The following is a 20481-nucleotide window of genomic DNA, read 5'->3' as shown; positions in this document are numbered from 1 at the left end:
AAAAGGCAGTGCTCAAAAGGTGGAGTAGATTCCAACATAATTAGTCTGATCGAACATAATTTAAGGCGCAAGACCTGTGTATTATATTATTGTAATCATTTTCAGTTTAATATTTTAAATTTAGTATGTTCCATTTAGTATTCTAAGTTTAGTAGGATTCATTGTACTATATAAAAAACACTTATTAAAAAATATATTAGAGCTTAGTTTTTTATTGTATACCAAGATGCATGTTACTATGAATTATTTTAATAAAATGATAATTTTGTTATTCTATAAAAAAATCATTAAGAATTTCATAAGGATAGAATTGTCTTTTTAATGGTCAAAAAATCATTTTCAAATTAGATGGTATCCAAAAGGTCTTTCTATATTTTTTAGCACAATAAAATTACTTTATTTTTTTTAAAGGAAAAACATTTTACACCTAGTTATAGAGGTTTTATCATTTTTTATTTTTAAAAATAGTAAAATAATTCATTTAACCTTGAAAGCAAAGATTTTATAACCTATAATCAGTAGCCTTTGCATCATTTTATATTGGGTTTTTTTTTTGTAATATTCAACTTTGTTGAGGGCTTTTTTATAATTAATTTAATATAAATATTATTTAAAATTTTTTTTGCAATGCACGTATTAGCATATAGATTTTCTTTGCATCCTTTGGAATATTCTTGAGAAGCCATATGGTGCTCAAACTTCGACATCCTTTTGTTTAGAGAACATGTTCCAAATGGCTCTTTAGTTTAGCGTGGCCAACTTCTTTTTGTTTATTGTTGGTTTATGTACTGACCCTCTAAAATTTAAAAGCAGCCCTTCATTTATTCTTTTTTTAGAGTTAATTTTTATTTTTTTATTACTATTTGTTTCATTTAAGATAATTTATAAAATTTAATTTGTTTATTTAAAATATCATCTCCCTTCAATTTTTTATTTTTTATATTTGGTCCTTCTTTTCTTAGTTGATATTTATTTTATTTGAGATGATTTTTAAAAGTTTTTTTTTATTATTTCATCATCCTTTAGTTTTTTCCTACTAATTTAATTCTTATTCTTTTAATTACTATTTTTTTTCTTGATAATTTTTTTAAATTGATATGTTTTTCTAATTTTATACTTCAATATTGAATTTGTGAAAAAAAATAAGCTTTTTAATTAAGCCTGGATTTAGGATTTCACTGATTATGAATTTGGGAGATTAACCTAATTTAGAAAATTCACTCGGGTTTGCTTCATTTTTTTTCTCGAATCTTTCTATTTGTTGTTCTCTATTAAATTTAGTTTTTTTTATATATAGAAATCTTGTTTTTGAACTAAATTAAATATAAACATGAGATGTTCATCTCGTAATCTTTTATTTAGTTTTTCTTTTAGGTCATTACTCTAATAGTGTGTATGGTTTGTTTTGGTGTTGTCATAGAGCATTTTACAATGACATTAGAATTATTTTGACAAGGTTTTTCTGGTAGTTTAATGGTGTCCATGATGGAACAATTGTAGGTCTCTAATTGGCTTTTCTTTCTTTTCCTCTCAAAATCGTAATGACAACTTACTTTTTATGGTTAATAATTGTTTTTTTTTTCATATTATTTATGATGTCTTGTTAAATCATATTATTAAATTGATTGGGTTTATTGAACTCAGTTGAGTCATTAATCTGGATTTCATATTTTTCTTACTTCTTTCAAAACATTAGCATTGCCTTAACATTTTGTTTTTTACATTAAAAGAAATTTAACCCAACTCATGGCATAACATGGATCACCTATCTAGTATATAACTAAAATTGAGGCAAATCATAATACAATTTCAGCACTATCAAGCCTCAAGGCCTCTCTTATTATTCTTCCTTTGTTTTTAATCTCTTCCTTTTCTTATAATGTGAATCTTAGAAGCATGCATTCTCCCCACCTTTGGACTTTGAGAGAAAGCTCTTAAAAATTTAGAAATGGTATTTGACTTGTGCTTGATCCCTTGGGAAACATCAATGGCCATAAACAAAGAAAAGAAAGTTTAATAGAGTTAGAAACTTGTTGGATTTTTAAATGTCATACACGTAGTATAAATAATAAAACAAAATTATTCAAGAATTTCTAGAATCATGTTAGATAGATTTAGAGTTATTTAGAAATTTATCACCTGAAGGTGTGATCTTTTTTGGCTTTAAATAATTCTTTAAAGGCTAAGTCGTTGTAAATTATAAATCATTCAATTATCCGATCTTCAATGGTAATCTACACGAATCACCAATGAGAAATCTCTTAAATCTTTATTTAAAAGAGAGTGATTGCTATGCTTAAAATATTAGCTCTATATTTTGTGACTTGCATAATTTTTTTATTCAAAAGACAAACGATTTGAAAACATAAAAAAATAATTTTAAATAATTTTTTTTAAAAAAATATTTAAAAGACACGGTTTCAATCGCGTTTCTCAAACATTATCTTAGTTGTATACATGTCATTTAGAGAATCACAATATATATTTGAATTTTTATTTGTGACCCTAAATGAATATCTGGAAGTTTATTCATAAAAATATATACAACTTATGGTTTTGATTCAAAAGAGAAAGTTGCATTGTAATACATGGAAGGTAGAACTTGCTTCAAAATACTTATCACCATGATTTATGTAATTTGAACTCTTTTGTTCTTGGTGTAAATGATATTGTATCGATGAGAAAAAATTTAAGGATATATGAATATTGAATTGGTATATATATTATATGTTGAATAGCCAAGGGAGAGAATGTTAGCGACGTTTTAATTTTTTTAATTAAAACATTATTTTATGCCCCATTATTCATTAATGATTAAATAATAAATTTTTCCATATTAATTAATTTTCCCCTGAAATGTTATATAAAAAGGGTTGTATATTTTAAATATGTTAACTTTCCATGGGTTATATATATATACACACACACCTTTAGATGGGAGAGAAGTATTTAGAAAAAATACGTTTCACAAAGTAAAATTATATGGAGTCTCTCGTACAACAAGAAAACCTCTGATTTCTCCATGTGCACAGATTAAGGACTTGGATAGACTAGACAAAGAGTTAACAATTTCTTTTCTACGGTATGCATTTGTATTTTCTGACAATTGAAATCTAATTGCTATGGTTATAAACATATGTTCGTAAGCTTCACGATAGTATTGCTAACAGGGAGCTGTTTCATCCACATATGAACTCTTTACTGAACCTCCACTTGACATTTCCATAACCGGGATAATGGACATCTCTTTCACCAAGAAGTTTTCCACCGCTCTGGAAGGCAAATGCAAGCCACGACCTAAACTGGGTCAGATGAGGCACATGTTGTAAGAAATCGAATTTTTACTTGTTTGAACATAGGCAGAAGTTTCGCAGAAGTAGGCTCGTGCAAGACTTCGCTAGAGAGAATTCCCAACCAGGGAAAACCAAACATGGCAGCAAGCAAAGAACCATACATAGCATGACGAGAAAATACAACAGGAAAGAAGACTTTATCGAATTGATTTCCATTACATAACAAAGAAGTGAAAATCCACAGGAATGAGAAAATAGTTAAGACTCGTCCGCATCGAAAGAAGAATTTATCGAATTGATTTCCATCTTATAAATTGCAAGATTTGTCTTCTCATTCCAGTAAAAGTTGGGACACGGCACACTGAACCTAATCTTCCAAAATCTAATAACCAGTACAATCATGTCATGACATCTCGTTAGTGTGCGCTCACCAGGTCTCGAACCCTATATCATGCTCTCTTAGATGCCTTAGCATTGTAAATACAGCATTACCAAAAACGTGGGTTTTGTAATCTATTTTTTAGGAAGATCTTATTTTCTAGGCCTGGTTACTCTGCCAATGATGATTCTCTAGCTGGTTCTACCACCAAAGGCTCTAATCTCTCAGCTTCTTCATTTCCTTTAGGTATGATGAGACCATATCCACCAGCTTTTCTTTTGTAAACAATATTTATCTCACCTGGAAACAAGCACACAGCAATTCAGTACCTATACAAGTTAACAGATTGCAGAGGATAAGTGAAAAACAAATTGAAACAAGCTGCATAAGTTCATACCAGTTTCTTCATTCCTGAAACCATAGAAATCATGATTGACATTTTCCAGCTGCTCAATAGCTTCCGAGACAGTCAAAGGTGGCATGTCAAAAAACTTTGTGCGAACAACCTGGCAATCAGTTTAGAATTTAGAGAGAGAATCTATGGCAGACAAGAATGATATATGGAGGTTCGCAGTGAAATGAATTAACAAAGTTACAAATTGAAGGAATGTTATTTATATAGTTTCAATTGTTGGTATCAGTGCATTGTGTAACAGTCTGTTACCAACAATATCGAAAAAAATTGAGGGAAGATAACAGTGAAACTTCAAAGTTTAAGAAAGAGTCTTATCCTGGTTGGAAGACTAGGCTGTGTTTGGAAACGCGGTTGAACCTGCATTCCCAAAAAATTCAAAACAATTTTATTTTTTATTTTTATTAAAATTTAATATGGTTTGTACGTTTTAGATCGTTTTGATGTGCTGATGTTAAAAATAATTTTTAAAAAATAAAAAAACATTATTGGCATACATTTCGGCATAAAAAGTTATTTGAAACGCAACCGCTACCACACTGCCAAACACACTCTAACTCTAAGAGCAGAACATATATGGGACAAACTCCACTCAACAAGATCTCTAGATAAGGAGATAAAGAACTTGAAGTTCAAATTCCTTGGCAGCAGGGGGGAAGGAAATTTGAATTTCTTTTCCCATTTCTTTAGCTTGTTCTGTTCCAGTTTCTTAATATAAATAACAGCCACTGTTGGCTGCAGTAGGGGCATCTGAGAGTGAATTCTGTTATGTCTTTAGTTTAGAAATTTAGGAGGTTGGCTACCTTGAATAATTCAGAACTAGGAACAAGGCTTGGCTTTGTTATTTTCTTTCATTGTATAAGTTTCAACAGTGAGTTGTTCAATTTTCCAGCAGCTAGGCTTGTTACAAAATGGCACCAAGCTGCAAGGAAGAATTTTCAGTGCCATGCCATAATTTGAAAAGATTGAGACTCAAATCCTTTATGAGCACAAAATTTGTGTGAAACAATTTCCTTTCACGGAGTCTATAAATGATTAGCTAAGAGAATCAACATGGCATTAGCCGTGGCACAAGGTATGATCCTAAATTTCTGCAAATTAGACATGCCACACTGGTCACTAGATGGTGGAATAGGAAGAGCTCTTTATGGTGTATAGATTATTCTATGACCATATTGAATGAACTCATGAACAGATGAGACTTAAATTTGGTGATGCAAAACAATGCATAGCAACCAAATAGAAGCAAAAACAATAATGACAACATAAACAACGAGATTAATTTGATTAAACAGTAATTTAAGAGAGACAAACCTCTTCGATGGAGTCCTCAACTTCTTGCTGTGAAACTTCATCCGCATCACCCTCCACCACTTGTGGCACTGGTTCTCTAACCTTCAGCCTATTAAACCCTTTCATGTGTCTACCATGATCAGACTCCTTCTCCTTAATCTTCCTCAACTTTCTTTGAATAATTGACGACACCAGATCAATACTTGCATAGATTGTCTCAGCATCTTCCTCTGCTCTCACCACTCCATGCCTATTTGTAAACAAAGTCACCTACAAGGAAAACCAGGCCATGAAGAAAAGAAAACAACCAATTTAAAGCAAACCCAAGAGCATGAAAGCTAATTTTCAATTAAAAATGTAAATGGTACCTCGCATCTTCTAATCCTCGGACCTTTCCCCAACTCTCCACCTCTAACAGACAATCTTACATCGACTTCCCTAACAAGATGACTATGTTTTTGAACTGCCTTTCCTACTTTGTCTTCCACATGTCTCTTAACCGTATCAGTTAACTATACCAAACCAAACATTTTGTTACATTTACAATTTGGACAGTAAATAACAAAAAAAAATTAAATCAAAACTTGAATCATTTTAAAGAATTCAAAGACATAAAGAATTAGAAATGTAAATTTAGAAGTTGGAATCTTTAGAGAGTTTAAAGCAAAACCTCCAAGTTTTTGCCTTGAATGATTAATTTGACAGAGTGAAGTGGACCATCCCATGACATCTTAACTGAGTAACCACCATGGGTTAAAGGTGTCCTTGCTGTCCTTCCCAAATCAATAAAGCTCATATTTTTGCCTAAAAAACTGGACTTGAGAGATGATTTTGGGATCTGGGTCTTGGTAGAAATGACTGAAGAAGAAGCTAGTGAAGTCTTAGGTGATGTTGGTGATAATGAGACAAATGGGTTGTTAAAGCTTGTCTGCAAAGTACCTTCGACAAGAGAAGCCATCGCCAATTTTTCTTTGAGGTCTGTTTGGATTGCTGGAAAACGTAGGAAAACGTGAGGTTTTTGGAAAGATCTCTCTCTGGCAAGAGAAATGGATAAGGACACGTCAGCCGATGGATGTTCAATGCTGGGTTTTGTTTGGTCCCCACAAGATGTGGACTGAATCTTTAGGCTCATGAGCCCATTTCAATCTTCATGTCTTAGTGGTATTATGGAATGGGCTTATGGCCTCAATGTGTTGGTGCCCATATCTCATTTCCTTATGCTTGAACATATGACTAAGTGTGATCTTGCTCTGGCCTCCAATTTCTTCTGCCCAGAATCTGTGACAAAAATCACAAAAAGAAAAAAGAAAAGATAAGGAAATATGTTGAATTAGAAGGGCCTAATTGTGGGCAGGGAGTTGAAAGCTTTGTTGGTTTTAAGCCAATCAAATTCTTTTTGTGTGATTAAATTCTTAATGTCAAAGCATTCAGTACCAAAAATTAAGTCATCGAGCTAATTGATTCAACCATCAAATTGGATCAAATGTTTAGGTTAGTCTCTATTCATAAACAAAATCTTAGTAAGTCTAGACTTTTATTTTTCTCATTTTTTCAACAATTATGGAAGATTTCAAAGCAATTTGTATGTGTTTCAGTCGAACTCTTCTTTTTATTTATTGTAAGAAGAAGAAATTCTCTTGTATGTTAGTTTAAGGTTCAAATTATTCTCAAAATAATAATTAAACGTTAACTTTATAAATAATCTTAAAAGTATGTTTCATATTGCTAAATTATATATATATATATATATATATATTAGATGATAGCCTTAGAATCCAACTTTAAAAATCTAGAAAAAAGAACAAAGATCCTTGAACACTAAGCATTTCCATTAAAGTGAGGCTAAACCCTTATGATATCAAGTATTATTAGGAGGTGTTACCCTTCGCTAAACATGTGTACGAGCTGCTACCCTTCGCTCCTATGTTGTGCTGCCTTGCCATTAAAGTTGTGGATTCAACTTTGAAGAGTTTTTTAAAGGAAAATACGAGAAAGGAAAAGGATAAAGGGGGCACGAAGGGTCCGTATCATGAGAGCCACGTGGCGTTGCTTTTGCATTTTTGTGAGGACAGCTTATCCCACTAGCTACAATCTAAAGCTTGTAAGCAAACCAGGCAACACATCATCATCTTCAACGATGGCCACACACGTACAAGCTAGAGGGTGACTGATAATTAAAGTAGACACGAGGATTCTAATGACTTGATTAGTTTAATTTATCATGTAAAATAGATGAATGCAATCCCAATTGTCCAATGAAAAGCAAACACAACAGGAGGAGAAATCGAAGCCCCCATGGTGTCCAAGAGGAGGGTCAGTGGATACATTACATTGGTTTGGATGCCATTTCCTTCAATAATCAAGCGAGTAGACGCAAGATCTCATGATCAAAGAGAGTGAAGCTCCCATAGCCCAATTAAAAAAGAAGCATGTCATCTCTGGCAGGCAAAAGCCGCCACCACAAATCATCACCATTCTGTGTTTAAGTATTGTCTTTTAAAAATATATTTTTAATTTTTTTAAATTAATATATTTTTTTATGACAAATCATCACCATTCTGTGTTTAAGTATTGTCTTTTAAAAATATATTTTTAATTTTTTTAAATTAATATTTTTTTTATGTTTTTAAATTATTTTAATATACTAATTTTTTTTAAAATAATATTAAAAGTTAAAAAATATTATTAACATATTTTCTAAATAAAAAAACATTTTAAAAATAACCCATAAGTCACTTATAAACACGCTATTAATGCCCTTCCATGTGGAAAAATCCCAACCATGAGATGGCAAGTGTCTCCTCCGAAGCACTTGCAAAAATATCTCAACACCCCAGATGAAAAAGTTATCCTCCACTCGCAAAATATCAGAAGAAATATCTGAGAGAGGAGAAGCTGGTTTAAGAGGAAGTGGAGTAAACTTGTTCGCCTTTTGTTGTTGACCCTTAAATATGCACCACCAAACTAAAGAGATCAAAGCTTCCCAGTGAGCCATCCATTCACTTCTGATCCTTAAACACTATTACACCACACGTTGGTACTACTAAATACATGGACTCTGTACACAGATGGGGTGGCTGATGTGTCCAGATATGGACCCATACACTAGTGGCATCTAGATATTTTTAGATATTTTTAGGGATGGCAAATTGTGGACTGTAGGATCAGATGGGGTAGGCAATGGAATCTGTTTCACAGCCATAGGATCTTGGGACGATATTAGAGGTGGTGGGTTGTTTCAGATATTTTTAGAATTTTTAGGAGAGGGTTAGATTTTTCTGTGTTTTATGCTGCGCTTGCCAACAAGAAGACCAAGAAAAGCACCTCCCAAAAAAAAGTGCAAAAAATACTGTGACTTTAGAGGCAGGGAGAGATTGTAACGTGATGGGGGAGGTAGTGATTAGTAGTGGTGAAGAATTGGAAGTGAGATCAAAGAGTGAAAGAGAGGAGGAAAAACAGAGGAAACAGAGTAAAGAAGAAACGGCAGGGGAGGTGAAAAAAAAGAAGAAAAAGAAGAAAGAAGGTGAAGGTTTGAATGACGGGTTAGTGAGAGGGGACGGGTTTCTACCAAGAATGGTGTTGAGGGTGCTGTTAGTTGAAGCTGATGATTCAACTAGACAGATAATTGCTGCTCTTCTTAGGAAATGTAGTTATAGAGGTAAGTTGCTTGATCTTGTTTCTCAAACTGGTTCAATTGTTGTTTTTTTTTTTTTTATTAATTTTGTGATTATTCTTGTGAACTGGGTTCTTGTTGGTTTTTCTGTTTGTGTTATCTTTTTTTAAGCATGGTTGCTTGTGACGTGTGCTTATGTTTTGTTTGATGGAGAAATGAGGAGTCTTGTTTTGTAACATTATGGTTTTGGGACTCAAGTTGCAGGTTTTTTTTAATTTAAGTATGCATGTATGTTGATCTAAACTTGACCTCTGAAGAAAGGACTGTTATGTGCAGCTTGTGATTTGAGGTTAAGTTCTTGTTAAGCTACTTATTTATTGACATGATTTCTAGTTGTTTTGAGACCAGGAAAAGATCTTCTTTGTATTATAACCAGGAACATGTTTTCCTTTTTTCTTTTAATTCTACTATCTTGCTCTTCTGGTTTTGATGGATAAGTTGAACGATAACCATATAGGGAATAAGGAAAAAAAAATTTCAAATTTACAGAAACTGGTAAGATACAAGTGATTTGAATCAGTCCTGATGCATCTAACAAAAGAAAGCTCTAAAAAGCCAACAGACATCCACTTAAAGCAAGTCTAATCTTAATTTGTAGGGATATTGGATGTTTGTTGGGCGTGGAAAAATAACTTTTCCAAGTTTGGAAAATATGAATGAACCTAAATTGCCTGAGAACCGGGACTCTGGAGCAGAAAACAAGTCAGAAACACATGGAATGGTGGACTTTGGCCTTAAAAACAACCATGGAAATAGCTTTTTATATATATCTCGCAACACTCATTATTTTAAACAGTTCAAGATTCATGGTCATTTGAAGTAGGCATTGTGCTGAAAAAGAAAAATAATTATCTTTTACACCTTATTGAGCTTCTATCGATGCAAAGCAAATCCTCTTCTTTCCCAGCATGGCTAATAACATGCTGCCATACCTGGCGACATCCATATGAGGACAATTTATACTACCGGGACATGAACTCCTTATATCCACTTAGATTGAAGTAGCCTTTCATCGCCCTACTAGAAGTCACTGTCAAAGAGCTCGCCCTACCTTTGGTAGGCCTAAGATAGAAATTTGGCTCTTGGTGTGAGGGATCCTGTGCTTGCAGGCTTTAGGAAATTTGACTATTGGTGTGAGAGAGTTCCTGTCCTTTTGACTTGTTTTATTTCCACCACCTGATGTCGCAATGTATTCAGTACTAAACTATATGCCAGATGATAAATATTTCATAACGTTATGTAAGCACTGAGATGATTTTCTTCTTCTTCTTTATTTTCTGTTGAGCAGTTGTTAGTGTTCCTGACGGCTTAAAGGCATGGGAGATACTGAAAGGAAGGCCACATGGCATAGACCTCATATTGACTGAAGTGGATTTGCCTTCAATATCTGGATATCCTCTTCTTACTATTATAATGGAGCATGAGATTTGCAAAAACATTCCAGTCATAAGTATGATAGGAAGAATGAATTTCTAGATGAATAGAAATGATTTAATTATCCCTCATGATAAGGGAACTTACATCAATGCTTTTGGGTGATTTTGCAGTGATGTCCTCTCAGGATTCAATTAGTACAGTTTATAAATGCATGTTGAGAGGTGCTGCTGACTATCTTGTTAAGCCTTTAAGGAAAAATGAACTGAGAAACTTGTGGCAACATGTATGGAGAAGACAATCTGTATGTCTTCTATTCACTTAATCGTTTATATCATTTTCTCTTCTTTTCATGTTAATTGAAGGTTATTAACTTATCATTCTAGATGAGCCCTAACCAGTTCCCACTTTCTCAGTCCCTTGCTGGAGGAAATGGCCCCCAAGATGAAAGCGTTGGACAGGACAAGATTGAAGCCACTTCAGAAAATAGTCCTGCCAGCAATCATGCAAGTGGAGAAATGGCTTCTATTCAGAGGAGTAAAGGGCAAACAGAGAAAGGGAGTGATGCTCAGGTTAGTACTCTTTCATATATGAGAGAGCATATGCTTTTCTTGGTGCATGGCTTAGCATGAGACCTCTCTAAAAAGATGAAGTTTGTTCTTTCATGTGCTTCTGTAATAAAAGCATAACTACCATTCTGCCAATTCACATCTCTTTTATTAGTAGCCGCATGTGAAGATTTCGTATTAAATGAAAATAAAGTTGCCTCAGATGTTTTTGAGGTGAATTTTGCAGTGCATAGTCGAAAAGCCGGAAACATTTGAAGCCAAATACAACTTACTCAGATTAGGTCATGGTGCTTGAAAGTTGAAACATTATTTGGACAACATGGACCCATTCTTCTGCTATAGCCTCAACTGAAACCCTGTCAGGTTTAATTTGAATGAGAACACCATCTTTTAAGTCTTTAGTCATTGTTTCAATTCATCCTCTTAGTCAGTCATGAACTTATTTCAATTGCTTATTCTAGAATTATTCAGATTCCATATCAGTCTCATCCTACGAATTGATTCACAGTTCATCTAGAATGCTGAATCCCTTAGGTAAATGAGACTCATGGGCTAATTGAATGGTTCTAGAACCTCAAATGTATATATCATCGAGGACATACATATCTTCATTTATGAGTCTACTTATGATTAAAAGAAATTTCCTTCCTGTTTTGGTTGGCTACATGAGGTTTCATGTAGAGAGTGGATGCTTTTTTTTCTCTTGCAGAGCTCTTGTACAAGGCCAGACTTGGAAGCTGAGAGCACTCACATGGAAAATATGCAGGAATTTTTGCAGCCTGTACGGAGCATATTTTCGTTGACTGACATGAATATTCAGAAGCCTGAAATGCATGTGAATCTGGGTCAGAAATTGCTTTTGCATGATAGAGAAGCTGAAGGTAAAAGTACTGAACAATTTCATCGAGCATTATCTTATTTGTTAAATTCTTTGAGGATAACTGACATTTTATGTATGTTTCACTTGAATTAGGTTCCGCTGCAGCTGCCCGCGAGGATGCTAATAAAATGGATGTGGATATGGAAATTTCTCCAGGAAATGGAAGAACGGATGCTTATGTTGCCATTGAGAGTTGTGACAACTATGGTGCCCTTGCCAACTCTCACAGAGAAGCCTTTGATTTCATGGGAGCATCTACTAATCGCAGTTCTTCTTTCAATAACATCAAAATCAACTTTGATTCTTCTCCACATTTGGATCTTTCCTTGAGAAGATCTCATCCAAGTGGGTTTGAGATTCGACATACAGAAGAAAGATGCGCTCTCCAGCATTCTAATGCCTCAGCCTTTACCCAGTGAGTTCCTATTTCTGTTCGCTATATCCTTGATACAATTTATGTTTTGGTTGTCACTAAACTAACAGGAGATAAAATGATATACCCTGTAGCATCTGTTTTCTAATACATTCAATGATGCTCCTGCAGGTACATTAACAGGCCTCTGCAGCTTCCACATTCAGCACTGGAAAGTACTGGGAATCAGAAGGAATTAGGAACCAATTATGACAGAAAAATATCCAGTACTGGCTGCAACTCTGATGCCCTGAGTCTAGCACCAAGCACTCAAAAAAGTGATATCTCTCTGGCAGCTGGTCAAACCAAGGAATCTGAAATTGCAACTTCATCTCCTGGACAAAGTGTGTTTCCGATCCAAATTCAAGCAAAGGAAACAAGACTCAATAATCTATGCAACAGTTATGGCTCTGTGTTTCCCCCAATATTTTGCAAACAATCAGGTTTATCACCAGCGATGAGTCCAGGTTCAGCTTGCCAGCAAGAGCCTACCTATAAAGTGAACCAATTTCAACATTCCAATCATGGGAGCACCTCCGAACAGCTCTATGATCGACTTGGTCAGCATACAAATGATTCCACCAATGGTTCACTAAAAAAGCAAGAAAACAGATTGGATTCCTTGGAAGATAGAGGACTTATTTCTCCTGCCACTGATCAGAGTGCAAGTAGCAGTTTCTGTAATGGTGCTGCAAGTCACTTTAACAGCATGGGCTATGGAAGCACTTCTGGAAGCAATGGAAATGTTGATCAAGTTGCTATTGTCAGGGATGCTTCTGAGAGCAAGAATGAGGAAGGTGCTTTCACACATTCATACTCTCATAGATCTATTCAAAGAGAAGCAGCTCTAACTAAGTTTCGCTTGAAGCGTAAAGAGAGATGCTATGAGAAGAAGGTATGGTATCACCTTCATCTGTCATCTTCACCACTGTTGCAGCAACATAATAATACGATTAGCATTGATTATTGTCTGGTTACAGTGACATAGTGAGAAACACTTAACTACACCACAATTAGAATAGTAAATATGTGGTTCATTTTTTTTTTAAAAAAAAAGAATTTATGTGCAGGTTCGGTATGAGAGCAGAAAAAAACTTGCTGAGCATCGTCCTAGAGTGAAAGGACAATTCGTTCGCCAAGTGCACATTGATCCGTCACCTGCGGAAACTGATCAGTAGAGTGGCAATTCAAGTGATAGTAAGCTATTGTAATTAAAGTCGATTAGGGTGGATTCAGTGATAACTTAGAGAGCTCTGATTGTATCTTCGTTCCGCTCCTTGAAGCCTAGAGGGAACAATATGTTAGTCTGAAGTTGTTCCTGGCATCACGTCCATGCTTGAGCCGATTTGTAGATATAACTGCGTAGTTTTCTATTTCACAGGTTTTTCTTCCGTACATTCCATGAGGAACATCCTCTATTAATTTTTGACGTATATTTACGTCAAAAACATGTAGGTATTTAGTACATGAACTAGGAAAAACTTTGTCGAGATCCAACCAGCTTGTCTGTGCCTGGTTTTCAAGCTTGGCTTCGTTTATGTTTCTGTGGCCATTTTTCTGACTAATTGTTATATATCTTTCAGACCATTGAACTCCAGGTGTTGCCATTGGTTGACTATGCAAGTGATAGTTTTGTAAACGTGCCGTCTCAACTACATAGATATTTTGAACAGGTTTTTATGCCTAATGGCACTGAACAGCATGATCTGTTTTTGTTTTGTATATAATCTGAAATGAGTTATTAAGATGGTGGATTATTTTATTCTGTGACCGACTTCTTACAACTCCCGGAACAAATTGAGTGGAGATTGAAGGAAATGCTTCTCTTTTCAGCAGCTCTGATTAAAGAATCCTGTTGTTCTCAATAGCTCCGCCCTCGTAATATTATAGTTCATGACACAGTCTTTTTGTTTAGCTGGCTGACTGCCTTTACATTTAGGTAATATCCGGCAGAAAGCTTTGAATCTCTAAAGAAAGCTGGGTAAATAATGTGCTTTCACGTTGTTGTGGAAGGGTTTATGTCAATCGTTTGTTTCCTCGAGTGACTTTCCTTTTCCTGCCAGTACTGAAAAAACATACAAGGAGGTCAAGTTCGGGTCTCAATTTGTACCGTAAACATGGGTTGCATGGATTATGTTGTTGTTTCCTGTAACTAGGACAGCTGGCGAGCTTGGTATTCATCACACCAGTGCAATGATCACAAGCGATGCGTTTTCCTGTGAGCTCAAATATGTTTTACGTCTTACACAAGGCTCCTTTTTCCTAAAGTGTTTGGTATGGTGACAGTGAAATTCGAGAGAGAGGAGTGGCATCAGGAGCTCAGGTTGCTTGCCTTTTTTCTACAATTCGAGAGAGAGGAGTGGCATCAGGAGCCATTCAGGTTGCTTGCCTTTTTTCTCCTTTTTTTTTTTATTTTGTGTTGTACCAAATGGCCCTGCCGATGCACTTTGAAGGATGATGATGGCTGGCTGGCTGATAGAACGTATTTCAATGGGATGATGAAGTAGTGGTATATACCAAATGTAGAAAAATACATGGGCTTTAAAAACAATCCAGTTCACGGGGCACTGCCATGATATCAGAACTTCATTTAGCTTTTTCTGACTGATGGTTTTCGAAATATTGTTACCCCACTCTGGAAAAGAATGCAAGGAAGGCGGGATTGGAGCGTAGCACTCCCATTCTGAAGCATTTAAGAGACAGTGAGGAGGCTTCGTCGAAACTATATTTTGTTCCATCATTAGTTAAAAGCGTTTTTTTTTTTAAAAAAATCTTGGTTGTAAAAACCACAATATAACTAAAATATATAATTTTTTTTAATCCACACTTGCAACAAAAATTACACCTAACACGTAGTGGCAATACTGTGGAGAATCCTAAACAGTAAGCTAGTACGAGAGCCACAATCACCAGTCTCATCTGCACATCCTTTAATTATCTCTAAAATAACATAGAAATATAAAGCCAAACTTCTTTTTTTTTATCCAGAAATATAAAGCCAAACTTCTTTTTTTTTTTTTTATCTTTCCTGTTATAAATAATGAATAATGGGTCCAAAATGGGTCCTGTAACAAAGAAAATAAGCAAATTTTATCCAGCAAAGAAGAGTACAGATAAGAATCACTAAGATCCTGGGGTCATCTAGCTTTCTTGTTTGATTGGAAGACACGAAAACTGCAAACAGAAGCCATTCAAAAGTGAACCTAAAAGGCTAAAACCACTCTTTCCCTTGATTTCAATCCTCTAATGCCTTGTGGGTTCTGCAAGTAGGGTTATGGTTTCTAACACGAAATATTCTTTTGAGGATCCTAATTAGGAGGTCCCATGGCTTCATCATGCAAGGCTTACCTGATCATGCATGGAATGGTAGAGTCGAACGGCTGAGATTTCATCGACCATCACGCTAACCATAGTTTCTTAACTAGCATCCTACTTTACCAACGCTTTTCTTAAGCAAAAGGTAATGGCAGCCGCTACTCAAAGCTAGTTTAGAGATTCTCAATGTTTCCTCTTCTTTGAACTCTTTCCTGTGCACAGCTCAATAAAACTAAGGACACCCACAACTTGAAAACACTTTTGTGATTAGTTAAACAGGAATATTAATCACCATCAACTTATTGTCCTTGAATCTAAATTTCATTTTCAACATAATTAGTTAGTTTTTAGCCCTTTACTAGAACGTACACAAGTTGAGCAAGTAAAGAGAGAGAGTTACGGAGAAGCCACTAGGCCAATGCATTATTACTCACACACTTATCTCCACTACTCCACCAGAAAGGCTACTGGCCACTACTCCATAAAATCTTGCTCTTTTAAAAGCCTTACTTTCCTTACAATTATCATTATAGTGCTTCCAACGTATCCTATCTTGTCAATCATCACGTTAGCTAGATGATCCTTCCCTTGTAAAAGCATGCATATAATATAATATAAATTAAACCTGAAAAGTAAAGCCTGTTGATAACAATGTTGAAAGAGGTTCCAAATCTCAGATACCGGACCCCTATCAGATGTTCAATGCTCCTCGCTCTATATTTCTGTGATTGTTGCCCACAAATAACACAGGAACTGAAAATAATAGCTCTTGTGATAGGAATTGTAGGAGAAGCTGTAGATTTTTTTAAAGGTGACAAAGACCTGGAAAAAGACCACCTTCACATAGCTCTTGTAATGCTACGACATTGAGTAGTGCTGGACATTGTAAAATGAATCAACTCTTGGTGGAACATGATTAAACAAAGACAGTATGGACAATATTATCTTATGGGGGACACATAAATTAATACCGTAGAAGCAACCACCTCTTACCCTAACAAATATGAGATTGCAATCACTTTTTGAATTTCCAAGTTCATATTGGAAAATACTATTGACTTCCAAGGCAATGAAAAACAAACAAGTCAGAAAGCTTTTTCTAAAAAGGATAGCATTGCCCCACCATGTACACTAGAAGATCCGTTACATTCAGGGAAAGCAGGTGCACTAGTTGAATTGAATAATCCAACGATGGAGATGAATGCATTACATATTAATTGAATTTATAACCATAGATTTAAGGGTGAATTCGAGAAGTTTACAAGTAAATATCTCTTAACAACTCCTTTATATATGAACCAGTCACAAGCATGGCAGAGCAAAATAATTGCGCTGCTTTGTGTAATTTCCAGTGCTCCCTTTTATTAACCCCATCATTTCTGCCTTCCTTAGCCTTGTAAACCTCCTCTGCTCATCATCCTCTCGATCCCCTTCCCTTCCCCTCGCCTTTGCCTTCCTACTGCAAATGTCTCTAGTCTCCATAGAATCTCCAAAACACTGTGCCAAGCAAGGACTAAACGTTAACAAGCTATCCAAGAAGCTTTTCTTTGCCCTCTCGGCATTCTTCACCAGCCTTCTCTCACTAATATTGATCATCTGGCTTATCCTGCGCCCTGCCAAACCTGAGTTCTCTCTCAAAGAGGCTGATATCTACCAACTTAGCCTCTCAGCTCCTAACCTTCTTAACTCCTCTATCCAACTTACCCTGCTTTCCAAGAACCCGAATCAAAAAGTCGGCATTTACTACGACGAGTTACAAGTTTATGCTGCCTACAAGGGTCAGCAGATAACTGTTGACTCCCCCCTTCCTCCATTCTACCAAGGACATCAGGATAGCAATCTATTAACAACATCTTTAGTTGGAACTGGATTGCCTGTGGCTCCATCCTTCAATTACGAAGTGGGGCGTGATCAGACCGCTGGAAAACTAGTTCTAAATCTAAGGGTTAATGGAAGGATCAGGTGGAAGGTAGGGACATGGGTTTCAGGCAGATACCGAATCAATGTTAATTGCCTTGCAGTTATGGCTCTTGGACCTACTCTTCCAACAGGACCTTTGAGTTCAAAGCAAGGGACTGCATGCTCCACCACTGTCTGAATAAGATCCGCCAAAGCAACAAACTAAGCTACTAGTGAGTTACTTAGTACTACTTGCTAAGATATTTAATCTTGTGGTCTACATGTTTTTGCTTCTCCGAAGTGTTGTAAATTAATTATAGTACAAGCTAAGACTACAGTTGAGATGAGAGTATTAATGAAACCTTGTGGATTGTGCACTTTAATCTTCTATCATGGCAACTTCGATTTTGCTTAGCATGTGACAGTTGGAGATTGAAAAGGCAGGATTCCAGAGATCCTTTTGAGGTGGGTTTTTTTGGGTTGAAGATGATGTTGAGGGGTTCTTGCCAACCCAGCGGCAATAACGGAAGCGGCAGAAATCAATGGATTCATGATAAGTTACTCGCACCAAAAGTTGGTATTGGGCACGCTTTATTTGTTTGAGTGTTTCAACTTCGCTTCTCTGAATGTCCTCTGAGCAGAAAGAAATGGAGTGTGACTGATAGAGATGAGAATCTGAGGAGAAAAAGAGATGAAGGCAGGAAATTTACTCGCTGCCTTTGCCATGAATGAAATTTCCACGTCAATCCTTCAGCTTTAGTGCTCACAGGATAACATTAATCTAGCTACGACTACTCCTGGGTCCCTATGACCACTAGATTTCTGGAATCTTTTCTCTCAGATTTACTTTCTTCTGTCTGCCTTCCAAACCAAACTACTCACGTAGTACATCTGAATCTGTATGCTAATGAATATACCAAGGAGTTGTTTTTACTAAGGAACATACTATTCCAGGTCATAGAATTTTCTGTCTCCAAAAGCCCTAAAAACATTATATTAATCATACACATCTACTGCTGCAAGTGAAGAATAAATTTCCAGATTCCAGATTTTTACCCTTGTTAATTATCCCACCTCTCCTGTCTCCAAAAATAAGGCTAATTGATTAAAAAAATACTATGAACTTTCGGGTCAACACAGAAAGTTAATTTCTAACCTATTTTTATTCTGATTCTGGTCGTGTATTTTATTTATTTATCAATATTAATTTTGTTTTCTCATCCGAATTGTTGTATGTTTATTAAATATAGCCACATATTAGTCAATTAAAACATGGCATGTATTCTAAGACACTCCCCAAACATGCGATCACAAGAACATGTGTCATGTTTTAAACTTAATAGTGGACGCTTTTTTTGGATTGAAGGACTGCAACAATTTTGGAATCCAAATCATATTTCCTTTTCATCAAAGTTTGAGCATATTTTATAAGCAATTAGCCCAAAAATAATTCAAACTATCGCAGTAAAATAGCAAACCAAAGCTAAAATGTGTACACACCAGAGGCCCAACTGCTGCATGTAAAGACAGGAATATACTTATATAAATTCTTAACTCAAGGAAGGACGAGGGTATTAAGAAGGAACGTGTATACATGTGCCACCGCCCTTTATATAGCACATCTTTTGCCTTTTGGTGCCTTTTATTGGCATGGTCTAATCTTCACAGCTATATGAGAGCTCGCTATCATACAGTCAAAGCCATTTTGTGACTAACAATCGATGTTGTGGTGAAAAAAAAAAGTAATACATTCCATTACTATTTCTCTTACCTAAGAAAGAGAAACGTCTATTGCCACAATTTTCAAAAGTGATAAGCCTTTTCAATATGATTTCAAAAGCTAGCTGCTTTCAACCTCGTATACCTTGAGAACTTGCTGAAGAACAACAGCATTTTAACAGGGTTAAATGATTTTGACGTTTGCTTCATCTAAACAAAATCTTTAATTCTGATGGTAAAATCCAATCCTATCATTCTTTAATTCAATCCATGTATCTTCTCTTCTTCTTCTTTTTTTTTTTAAATAATAGTCGAGGTGCTTTATTTCAAAGACAGGTCTACCATTGAGACAATGGTATCCCAGTTAGAAAAAAGTTACTAAAAGTACAAGTGAAAGCATTGATTTGCAAAGATAAAGGAGGAATGCAAAATATTTACACAAAAAAGATTTGAATTGTAAAAATTATGGATCATCACCTATTTGTCCACTCTTTGGGCTTCTAAATAGATCATTCTCAGTATATGAGAAATTTGCATCCATAGCTTTCAACCCGAGAGACAAACGATGAAGAAAAAACTCAAACATTGTATTCCGAACTGACAAGATATTTTCAAAAATCAGTTTATTTCTTGCACTCCAAGTGTTCCACAAAACCCCATAAGACAATATTGCAAGTGTTTGTCGCTGGAATCAACCTTTTACCAGAACACACTATTGCAAAATAACTTGATCAATAAACTCTGGCATGCACTAACTAATACCCAACCAATTCATAAAACATTGCCAAAGATGCCAAGATGCATAACAATAAAGAAAAAGTTGATTCACATTCTCTATGCCAGTGTTGTAAATAGGGCAAGTTGCTTGACTGAGATTAAGCAATCGCCTCCATACGAGAACATCCCTTGTCCATATTCAATGTAGGAGTAAAAGCCACAAGAACATTTCAATCTTAGAGGGAGCAAATTCATTTCATATCGGTTTAGTGAAATTGAATGTATATGAATACTCTGCTTTGAATATGAATACTCTGAATAATCTAAGAACATTTCAAACTTAAAGGGAGCAAGACTAGACAGTCTATTGTCAAGTGCATTCAGCTGTGCATTGCCTTAATCCTCTTTGTGTGCACTCAAGCTGACCCTATCTAATAGGACAATAAGCTGTTGAAGGTAAGTCTAATCTGAAGATCTTAATCTCCGCTTCCATCTAAAGTCCCAGTGCTATGAATCTTCCCTAAAGACCCCCATTTCCACTAGCGT

The 20481-nt window shown here is 35.4% G+C and overlaps 3 protein-coding genes across 6 annotated transcripts; 2 read left to right on the top strand and 1 right to left on the bottom strand.

Moving 5' to 3' along the window:
* Window positions 1-3471: 3471 nt before the first annotated feature.
* Window positions 3472-6437, bottom strand: LOC105111651 (ribosome-binding factor PSRP1, chloroplastic-like). The gene is made up of 5 exons (XM_011007075.1): window positions 6048-6437; window positions 5746-5889; window positions 5399-5647; window positions 4070-4178; window positions 3472-3972 (listed from the first exon to the last, which is right to left on the bottom strand). Exons 1-5 carry the CDS (start codon window positions 6333-6335, stop codon window positions 3842-3844), a joined length of 921 nt encoding a protein of 306 aa, XP_011005377.1. The 5' UTR covers window positions 6336-6437; the 3' UTR covers window positions 3472-3841.
* Window positions 6438-8242: 1805 nt separating this feature from the next.
* Window positions 8243-14003, top strand: LOC105111635 (two-component response regulator-like APRR5). Of its 4 annotated transcripts, none has more exons than XM_011007054.1 (9): window positions 8243-9035; window positions 10339-10500; window positions 10598-10728; window positions 10841-10996; window positions 11703-11874; window positions 11967-12288; window positions 12418-13180; window positions 13356-13475; window positions 13520-14003. In XM_011007054.1, exons 1-8 carry the CDS (start codon window positions 8762-8764, stop codon window positions 13461-13463), a joined length of 2088 nt encoding a protein of 695 aa, XP_011005356.1. In that variant the 5' UTR covers window positions 8243-8761; the 3' UTR covers window positions 13464-13475; window positions 13520-14003. The 4 variants fall into 4 exon arrangements, with proteins under 4 accessions (XP_011005356.1, XP_011005353.1, XP_011005352.1 ...); XM_011007051.1 differs by having other exon boundaries at window positions 13356-13482; window positions 13527-14003; XM_011007050.1 differs by having other exon boundaries at window positions 13356-14003.
* Window positions 14004-16900: 2897 nt separating this feature from the next.
* On the top strand, window positions 16901-18072 carry LOC105111634 (protein YLS9-like). Its single transcript, XM_011007049.1, has one exon. It carries the CDS (start codon window positions 17066-17068, stop codon window positions 17696-17698), a length of 633 nt encoding a protein of 210 aa, XP_011005351.1. The 5' UTR covers window positions 16901-17065; the 3' UTR covers window positions 17699-18072.
* Window positions 18073-20481: the final 2409 nt, after the last annotated feature.

The sequence above is a fragment of the Populus euphratica genome, unplaced genomic scaffold (genome assembly GCF_000495115.2).
Source record: "Populus euphratica unplaced genomic scaffold, PopEup_1.0 scaffold464.1, whole genome shotgun sequence".
Taxonomy (NCBI): Eukaryota; Viridiplantae; Streptophyta; class Magnoliopsida; order Malpighiales; family Salicaceae; genus Populus; species Populus euphratica.
This window is presented reverse-complemented; position numbering and strand designations above follow the sequence as displayed.

Excerpts from the sequence above, each read along its gene's own strand:
- LOC105111651 (XM_011007075.1), bottom strand. The coding sequence starts at position 6,335 with ATGGCTTCTCTTGTCGAAGGTACTTTGCAGACAAGCTTTAACAACCCA. Across the intron at positions 5,648-5,745 it reads CGAGGATTAGAAGATGCGAG|GTGACTTTGTTTACAAATAG; the intron begins GTACCATTTACA and ends TTTTCCTTGTAG. Across the intron at positions 4,179-5,398 it reads TTGAGGACTCCATCGAAGAG|GTTGTTCGCACAAAGTTTTT; the intron begins GTTTGTCTCTCT and ends ACTGATTGCCAG.
- LOC105111635 (XM_011007054.1), top strand. The coding sequence starts at position 8,762 with ATGGGGGAGGTAGTGATTAGTAGTGGTGAAGAATTGGAAGTGAGATCA. Across the intron at positions 9,036-10,338 it reads TAGGAAATGTAGTTATAGAG|TTGTTAGTGTTCCTGACGGC; the intron begins GTAAGTTGCTTG and ends TCTGTTGAGCAG. Across the intron at positions 10,501-10,597 it reads CAAAAACATTCCAGTCATAA|TGATGTCCTCTCAGGATTCA; the intron begins GTATGATAGGAA and ends GTGATTTTGCAG.
- LOC105111634 (XM_011007049.1), top strand. The coding sequence starts at position 17,066 with ATGTCTCTAGTCTCCATAGAATCTCCAAAACACTGTGCCAAGCAAGGA.